At 36.4% G+C, this 9789-nt stretch overlaps 1 protein-coding gene across 3 annotated transcripts; it reads right to left on the reverse strand.

The window, feature by feature from the left end:
• Nucleotides 1-872: 872 nt before the first annotated feature.
• LOC105058611 (uncharacterized) lies at nucleotides 873-9554 on the reverse strand. Of its 3 annotated transcripts, none has more exons than XM_010941588.4 (10): nucleotides 8830-9554; nucleotides 8586-8740; nucleotides 6520-6807; nucleotides 6178-6307; nucleotides 4865-4972; nucleotides 4580-4682; nucleotides 4375-4500; nucleotides 3234-3427; nucleotides 1456-1585; nucleotides 873-1320 (listed from the first exon to the last, which is right to left on the reverse strand). In XM_010941588.4, exons 1-9 carry the CDS (start codon nucleotides 8880-8882, stop codon nucleotides 1495-1497), a joined length of 1248 nt encoding a protein of 415 aa, XP_010939890.1. In that variant the 5' UTR covers nucleotides 8883-9554; the 3' UTR covers nucleotides 873-1320; nucleotides 1456-1494. The 3 variants fall into 3 exon arrangements, with proteins under 3 accessions (XP_010939890.1, XP_010939891.1, XP_010939892.1); XM_010941589.4 differs by having other exon boundaries at nucleotides 1102-1305; nucleotides 8830-9059; XM_010941590.4 differs by having other exon boundaries at nucleotides 1123-1320; nucleotides 6178-6304; nucleotides 8830-9059.
• Nucleotides 9555-9789: the final 235 nt, after the last annotated feature.

Here is a 9789-nt window from a genome sequence, read left to right on the forward strand (position 1 = left end):
GATAAATGGAGGTTGAACTCCTTGTTCTTCATACTTGTTGCGGCCAACGTGACTCAAGCCTGTTGGTTATTAACTTCTATCTTTTTGACATGGAGCTTCACAAAAGACATGAAGCCTTGTTGCAATGTGCAACATAGTGTAGCCAAATAATTTTACATAACCTAGATAGGAATGTTTGTCGAAACAAGTTATTTCCCATGTCATAGCAGCCCCCCTCACCCCTCTCCTGGTTCCAATTAGTGTAGTCCAATTAATTTTTTATGCACAACCAATTCCTATCGGCATCATACAAAGTTTGATCTCAAGAGTGAGTAAAATGAAATCCAAGAAAAATGGTTCTTGCAGAACCCTAAACGTCTTTCCAAGCGAGGCAGGGACAAGGTCCACTCATCCTGAATTCCTCAGCTTAGAAACGTTGAGGTTTAATGGTTAATAGTTCCTCTATAAGCCCTCCAATCCATGAGCCAACATAAAATTCATTTTGAGATGAGAGCACCTATGAACGTTGATTTAGTTCCCAAGTCATAATAATGATATCCAGCACAAAGGAATTTCTTGACGAATTAACTAATTGACTGGTTCTACTAGGACAGTAATGTTGAAACTGACGTGAACACCAAGAGAGCACACAGTGGGATTGCCGTCCCTATTTTCTACCAAAAAATTAAATGAAGGTTTGACATCATGCAATTTAACAATCACTTTTCTATATCAGTAGAATCAACATCCATTTTTTCATCAATATTTCCTTCTCTTTTCCAGCTCTAGAGAGCACAAATATACAAATCTACTTACAAGATATTATTTTTCCCGGCTCATATCTCCCGAAAATTCTCTAGGCAATTGTTGCAGACAATTTAATACACAAAGGCTTAAAGAATCAATTGGAAGACCATATAACTTAGATTTTCAAAATTTTCATATAGAGCTCCCACATACAAGCAAATCAATTAAACTAACAAATCCTTGGCTGCTGGTATGCATCATGCATAGGTTCACAACATAAAGTTTCCACCTAATGGTCGTTCATATATAAAACATTATAGAAAAGGAACACCCACAGCAGCACAATTTAGACAATCACTTTAACTGAACTAGTACGAGATCAAAAACCCAAGTCTGTCAATCATCTAAAGAAGTAAGCTGCATCAACTCCATCGAAAACCTTCTAGATTCGAAGAATGAATGCCAATGTTTTACTTGATGGTGCTTCCATTGACTTGTTGCACCAACATCGGATGGAATTAGCAAAATTTTCCTCTGCTGTCCTGAGCTTCTTGAGACCGAGCCTAATTCCAAGTGTTCCTGTCATTAACAGAACTGATAACAAGTAACTAATTATTGCAAAATTTTTGGAGAAAATAACTCAGAAATAAAACATGTAAAAAAAAAGAGTAAGGCATGATTATGAGAAAAAGCGTGTTAATATGAATTCAACAAATGAAAGAAATTTACCCAGAGCATGCTGATATCAAAGTATTTCTTCATTTGCATTCATGATGTTGATCTTCGCTTCACCACAAGATCATCAGCAGAGTAATAATCTGCAATGAGCCGATACATATAAGATGGATTATGCCCTCCCCTGTAAAAATAAGGGACAAAAAGTCAGGAATGTCAGCCTGATGAACCACAATACCTTCATAAAATTTAGGATGCTTTATGTTTAAAAATGAAATAAAAAGGAAATGCAGTCACCAGCAGTTACAATTTTAACCAAAGAACACCTATCCTTTTTCCCTTGATTTTAGTTGAAAACATTTAAAAGATCAACTCAGACTGCCTGTCAACAGTATGACGATGATCAACTCCTTTGATAGAAATAAACAGGATGGAATAGACGACAATGAGTGCAAGATAAGGTGAGATACAAACAACCAAAAAAGGGAGGTCGTTACAGGACTTTATAATAAAAATGATTCTACTCAGTGAAAAAGAAAAAGGGGAGAAACTCAAGGATCCATATAGTGTAACACAAAACCTTCTTCAATGATGGAAATATCTGAGATCTCAGAAAAAAGACAATATCTGATAGGAATTTCAAACCATACCAAGACACCTTCTTGTCCGGTTACAGAAAACAAGGCAAAAAAGGTGGTGTTAGCAATTGTAATAATTATAACGACCAAGAATTTCTGACTTAGGCATTTAGAAGAGGTATGGTCCTAAGAACTAGTTTCTTGAAGGTAATTTGTCCATCGGCAGTGGTCCATAGTGGTGCTATGACAAAAGCACAGATCACAAAAATTATACTTCAGCAGAAGATAATATTAATAGAAGTCTGAGATAAGAGAACAGCCTTTTCACAACGTGTTTATAAGTGACCTAGGATTCTTAATAACCCAATAATGAATCTCAAAATGGGCATTCAAAATCTTTCCTAATACACAAAATTAAATCAAACCGCTGAAGTCCAAATTACTTCTTAATAACTTTACAGACTCCAAACCATATATACCCCTAAAGGAGGACCTTTGCACAACAATCATGCTAAAATAGGACTCTAAAACCAGAAATAAACATTACCCAAAAAAAAAAAAGATTCAGAAGTACAGTGCAATCAAAAGTAGACTAATTTTCCTCCGCGATTAAGTGATGGAAATCCAACCAGGATCATAAAGCTTTGTGCAATGATTGTTTGGAAGATGCCATGATAGGATAGAATATACATCTGTAGAGCAGAGATCAATGACCTAAAAATATGGATTAGAGTTGGGTCCATATATTGTACAAAGGCTTAAGCTTGACATGAATCATGACCAAATGGATATTTCTTGTCTGTCAGGTAACTATACACATGATAACAGTGGTTATATGTTGGTTTATCTGTCATGTAATCATAACCTCTTATCCTTTGAGAGGATGTACCCTTCATTCTCTTAATGAATTTGGGCTGGGGCTCATTTACTCTCAAAAAAACAAAAAAGGAATATACTCATTATAATAGCATTCTTGCCTCATTATATGAAACCAGTATATTATTATTAGTTATGGGAATTTAATGACACCTAAATTATATGCTACTTTGGTGTTAACATTTGATAGAGTTGCGCATAAAGGATAAAAGATGCTCTGGCAATTTAAAGAACAGGTTAACATGCTCTACAGCTCTAGCTTACAAAAAAAACAAAAAAACAAAGTTGAGAAGAAAGGGGGTCATATTTGCTATTTTTCTCCACCAGCATGCAAAATTAAGGGGGGGAAAAAAAGAAAAGAAAGGGAAAAGAGCTTACGTATCAGTGATGAAAAGGCTGACAAGCTTTGGAGGCACATAGTCAAATGCTGGATTTACAACATGAAGAAGAGGTGACCCACCATGACTACCAAAATCCATACAATCTGAAAACTCCCCAAAATCCAGCAAATCAGATGGGCATTTGAGATCATTCAGCAGAACCTCTGGATTATGTGGGTATAAGGGACACAACTGCCATGAAGATAATGGATAAACAAATAACATAAGGATGTAACTCTGGCACAATGTACTTAATGTGATGGAAAAGCATAGATCATCATGATAAAAACTTTCGAAAAAGGCAAAAATTAAAACAGTTCCAGCAAGAAGAAAAAAAAGAAATGATAATCTAGTCACATAACACATGTATTTTTTTGGTAATTATATAACACATGTAATTGAAGTGAGTGAATTAGTCACAAAATTGTAGCTCTGATTTACTTTCATCAGGAAATTTTCTCTTAAAATAAGATGCCTTTTGCAGTCGACTCAGAACTTCAAGAAACAGTAGTATGATATGCTCTGCCGGGTTCATGTTGTGTGGAGTAATCCACTTCCTATGGAATTGAGATTTCAAGAATCTCAAGTGTGGTTGTTCTCTTTTAATAAGAGTGTCTGCCTGAGGATGTATGAAAAGACTTCTCAAAGTGCATATACTATATGAAATACTTCAGAGTATTGTTTATCAAACTGTTTCCATACTTTTCTTTCACTTTTTTTCTTGTAAAATCAATGTCCGGAGTACTTCACTTAGTTACCACTCACCATTTGCCAACCAGATAGTAATATAATATAACACCAGATACTGGATTATTTTTTCAGTGTGACAGAAAGTTCATGTAAATAACAATAAAAGCAGCAGCAGTAGAAATGGCATCAATTCAAAAAGTAGTATAGTCTGATATGAAAAAGGACAAAGAAAGCTGTTATAGAGGATATGTACAACATTATATTCCACCTTTGATGACTCACTATGAAGTACCATTCATGAACTCCATAAAAAAATTTTGACCAGAAATGTACAATGCTGAAATATTTTGATATAGCACAACATATTGCAAATGCTGTCCAAAGTAGGTGCAGTCACCGTTCAAGAACAATCATTACATCAGATAAAGTACCAAGTGAAGATAACTAACCTTGTGACTACCAGCAACCACAACAAATGGGACAGCATGCCTTTGGGCAGCAAGTGCAACCATATTTATGCCTACTGGTGCAATAACTCCGCCATTTGCCATGATTGCATGAGCTCCGACTATCACCTATATAACGAAGTAGTCAGAACTATGTAAGAAAATAAATGAGTTTCTATACTAACAAGAAAAGGGTTGCCCGATCTACCATGTTCACTCGGGAAATCATGGCAAAAACCGCAGAATCAGTTATAACAGTGGTTTGTATGCCTTTGCTGACCAGCTCTTTTGCAAGAACATGCCCCTGATACCTGATTAACAACCATGATGCCGATGGAGCAATAACAGAATATTTCAGAAAAATCCATAAGGAAAAAATCATAATGATTCACAAACTAAACAGCTCAATGCAATTGGCTTGTTATCTTAAATCATATAGGAAGGATGTTCCCTTGTGTATCAAAATAGAATGATCAAGTTGTGGTGTACAAACCTTGGAGCACCCTCAGCAACAAATACCCGAAAAGATCGATTTTTCTCTTTTGCTGCACAAAGGAATTCCTTAACTGTTCTTGAACGGCCCAAAGTTAAAATGACCTCACTGACAGGAGGAAAAAAAAACATGGTCAAACAATAACACCAATATTCAGGGGCAATATGGGGCATCTGTACATATAACAACTGTCAAAAAAAAAAAAATCAATCATTAAACAATAAGCATATAAGAATAAAATTGTAAGACAAAGGCAGGGTAGCATCAACCAGTTTGGTGCACCAATGCCAACTTGAGATAACACAATGTGAATGTAACAAGAACAATACACAACAACATACTTAAAAATAATCATCATTTTAGATTTTACTGCCAAACCTCAAGTTCCATAGATTTAAAAAAACTGTCACCTTTATTCATTAAATATTTCCAACAACTCACTTCATGTAGTTATCATATTTCAAGTGTGTTGAAGAATGTCCATGATGTCTAATAAACTAAATTATTTATTTCAAAACAAATGTCACAACAACAAAATCTAATAGACGGTGAAATGTTGTAGTTAATGATTTTATTATCAGTTTATCACACTACATGACTTGAACTTCATGCATTTAACAAAATGCAGTCCCTAATAAATTAGTGTTTGAATGCTTCCAACCACACACAAATCAAATTCAAAGCATATAGCTGTTTGGTCAGTACATCACTAAAATTACAACAAAATGATGCATGGACTTTTTTTTACCAAATTAATTTAATTTAATTGTTCAGGGACTGCTTGTAACTGTGAAACTTAAAACTGTGGTGAAGCTATAACATGGACCTCAGCATTCTTGCATGCATTCACTGCCATTGAAAGGAGTAAGAAGTGAAGGTTTAGTATTCATGAGACTGCTGAGTCTTTGCGGTGAATAGTAGAACATTTGCACAATAATTCTGTTAATCTTCAGAATTCTTACTGATTTATATAAAATACACATTTTTGCATATCATAATAATGGAGATATGCATGCAGGGCAATGTCCCCATTCTGTTATGCCACACACACACACACACACACACAGACATACAAATATACGTACATATGTACATACAATGAAGAATAAAACTCACTATATTTTAATATAAAATACCAAAACTTAGGCATGTGACAACATATACCAAAACAATAAACAATATAAAATCCAAATGTCCATGTGCAATAACAAAACCTGGTTCCCTAATACTGAAAAAAGTATATTTATAAATTCATGATTTACCACCAGAAGAGGGAGGTGGGTCAGAGACAGAAAGAAAGAGAGAGATGATACTTTTGGTGAATATGCTCCACTGCTTGTTCGGAAATTTGTTCATGGCAGGTGTCAATGTCTTGAATCAGTTCATTGATAGCCTCAATGACATCATGCTTTAGCTTCCGGCTCCTTATGTTCTTATCTGCTGCTGTGGGAGAAATAGATTATACAGAAATCAAAATCTCAAATAAGTTCATATTTTTATAACCTATCATTACCAAATTTTATACAGCTAATTTCTTAACAACCAAAACCTCATGCACAGAGGTGACTAGTTAACATTTAAGAAAACAAGTACATAGAAGGAAAATCAACTCAAAAGTAATGAATTAAAGTCTGAAAAATATATTAGAGAGATACATTTGCTTTTTCCTTCAGAATCACCCCCTGAAGAAGGAGGCTGAGGAGCAGCAGCAGAATCGGGTATGTCTTCAAGAAGGGTTTGCAAAGAAGGGGCACGAAGGGTGCTTCTGGCAGCAGCAGCAAGGGCTGCAGCAGACAATGCTGGGCGATCTTCATGTTGACCCTCATCATCATCATCACTACCAGCAGACAGGCCCAGTCCCTCAATTGCAGTTGCAGTTGAAGAAAGATCTTCCTCTCTGATGATATGCAAAACACGCCTCACAATGTTCCCCACAGCAAGTTCTATGAAATCCATTCAAATGTATTCCTCAGACAGCTTTAGATAATGATTGTATGTCATTTAAGTAAAGACACAATGACAGAAGGTTACACAAATTATTTCATATAAGAGAATGAGTGGGAGCCAGCAGATTGGTCCAACAACATATTTTTCAGGAGTATGAGGAAGCATGTTACATTGCATAGTGGGCTTTGCTGAGACCCAAAGCATGGCACTGTAATCACACAATACATCCACATAGTGATTTTAGATCATGCCTCGTATGTTTTTGATTATCAGATTTTTTTTTATTGTCAGATATGAACTGCAAATTATGTATTTCAAGTGGATCACTCACATTGTGAAATTCTTTCCCTTCACAAGAGGGTTCTTCAGTGCATGAATGATAGCATAGGTTGTTCTACCAAAAATGTTGTTTTAAGGAGAAGGCTCATCACTAGAAAAGATTAACTAAATGGAGACAAAGGCAGTACTCTACGTTGCAAGACTCCAATTGATCTTTGTGTTTGTCATCTTTTCTCCCTTCAATATAACAGGAGTTACTTTCCCACTTCAAACATATAACTTTCAATTTTTTTTAAAAAGAAAAAGAATTCTCAATGTGACTCAAGCAATTTTGTGTGAATAGCTTGAAGTTCAATAACTAGGAATTAGCACTAAGGAAGAAATGATAGGAAAACATGAGAAGGCATGTAGAATCCACCACAATTATAACTTCCAAAAAAAATAAAAATAAAAACAAAAGTGTCATCTTATAATAATCTATGTTTTTTAACTTAAAGAAAGATGTAAAAGATACATGCTGCAAAATTTCTTCCTAAAAAGGATCCTCAAGCCTTCAGCCAAAAAAAAAAAAAAGGAGGACTCAGAATCAATCTAAAGCTATGCTATGTTTAAAATACAGACTTTGCTATATAGGACCTTGACTACTTAGGTGGTTAATAACGAATCTAGAAATGTTCAAAATCCTCAAAATCATATAATCAAGCCCAAACTCTTAAAAGACGATAAAAAAAATGGTCAACTCCATTCAGTCTGTGGTTTAATAGATATAATCTCAAGTGGTACCACTGACTATTTGCAGATGAGATAAGGATTTCCTTGTTATTTTCATATCGATCTATTCCGTACAGGCTTCACATTTTGAGGTTCAACCTACTTCAACTAAGACATATGAGAGCTGACTACACTCATATGCCCAAAGTCTAAAAGCTAAACACTATAAGCATCCCTCAACCCATCAAATTCCTAGATGCCAGCACCACAAAGTGTGCATCTTCATCTCAAGAAAAAGCTAATTTTCCCTTTCTAATTTCTTGCATGTTCCTTTTTTTAGGATACACATGCATCGTGCTTATCACTTTTCATATCATCAGTTACATATCAGTTGCAATAACTTAGTTAAAGAATAATTTTGCCGATAGAATATTGCAATAATGTATGGTACTAAATGCTTAGCATATTAAATGGAAGTTAATCCCTTTAGAACTGGATCTTTTACAACTTAACTCTTATGCCTCACAAGTTAGCGACTAAACCTTGTGGTTACCAGGTTTTTTTTTTTTTTTAGTGAAGATCACCAGAAATAATGCAAATATCGTAAGAAATCAACTGCTTTAGACGATCTGTGTTGGATTAAAAGAAAAGCACGCAAGTTCCTTAATTTATACTGAGAGGTACACTGTCCCCCAATTCTACATCGATATAAAAAAAAGAAAGGATTTTGATAAGACGGAAAAATATCTAAATAAGGAAGTCAGTCCCAGTTCGAGAGATTTACCGACAGGGTTTGCGGCGATAAGCTGCTCGCCGACGGCCTTAACGGCATCGATTAGCGCCCCCGCCTGGTTCGTGTACGGCATCCTCTGATGCGAGATCACCGACCGGAGCAGCTCCGCCGTATGCTGCGCGCTCGCGTGCGACCCCTCGATCTTGCTGCATCCCAAACAACACCAGATCAAATAACAATAACTGAAACAGGAAAGCCACGAAGTAGAATTAGGAGCGGGAGAAGAGGAGATTACCGTCTCTTGAGCTTGAGAACGAAATCATTGACGAGGGCCTGGACATCCGGCATGGCCCCGAGAATCGATCACCAAGAATCACAAAGATCGATGGCTGAGAGGGTTTGATGGCAAACTGATCGAGAGAAGATAGAGAACTGTAAACCCTAGCTAGGGGTTTGAGATTTCTATCTTTATTGAGAGAAACGGAGAGGAGAGGAGAGAGGAGGGGCAATAGATCGAAGAAGGGGACGGCTATTATATTACGATGTCATAAAAATTATTGGTCAGAACCAAAAAAAAAAAAAAAATCGCCGATGTGAGGGAGAAAAAGAAACCAGCGATTAAACCCCGTTCACTCTTTCTTTTCGCTTGGTTCTTTAAAGGCCGTTTACGGTCAATAACTTTCGTCTGCACGGAGAACGGCAGTCGGATCCCGCGCAATCGGCGAACGGGACGACGGGAGAAGAGAAAAGGACGACGGAAGTGCACGATCAAAACCGAAGGTGGACGACGCCACCGGTTGTCGTCGGCAAAGAGGGTTCTCTCTCCACCGGGTCTCCCCGCGCTCCGCTTCGTCGGCCTCCCTCCCGTGCGCGGCACCAGGAGATGTTCTCTAAATAAAAGAGACGAGAGAGGAGAAACGGAGGTGTCCACTTTCGTCCGTGCCGCTGCAGAAAACCTTTTTTTGGGAGTAACGGGCCCAAACAGGTTTGCTGGAGAAGATCACCAATGGCGTTAATCCGCTGGAGCAGATTCGCTAATCGTTCTAACACTAATTGCGATTGCACTCATATATATATATTTTTTAAATTATCAAAATATTTTTGTATAATTCTATTTAAACTCTAATATTTTGAAAAAATATCAAATCAATTTTTTTAATTATCAATATATTCTGATGTGCTCCAATCATTTATTTTATCAATAAAAAGATGTTAAATTTCTCTCTTAATAGATGAAAGTATCTTTTATTCGTAG

Source organism: Elaeis guineensis, chromosome 15 (genome assembly GCF_000442705.2).
Source record: "Elaeis guineensis isolate ETL-2024a chromosome 15, EG11, whole genome shotgun sequence".
Classification (NCBI taxonomy): domain Eukaryota; kingdom Viridiplantae; phylum Streptophyta; class Magnoliopsida; order Arecales; family Arecaceae; genus Elaeis; species Elaeis guineensis.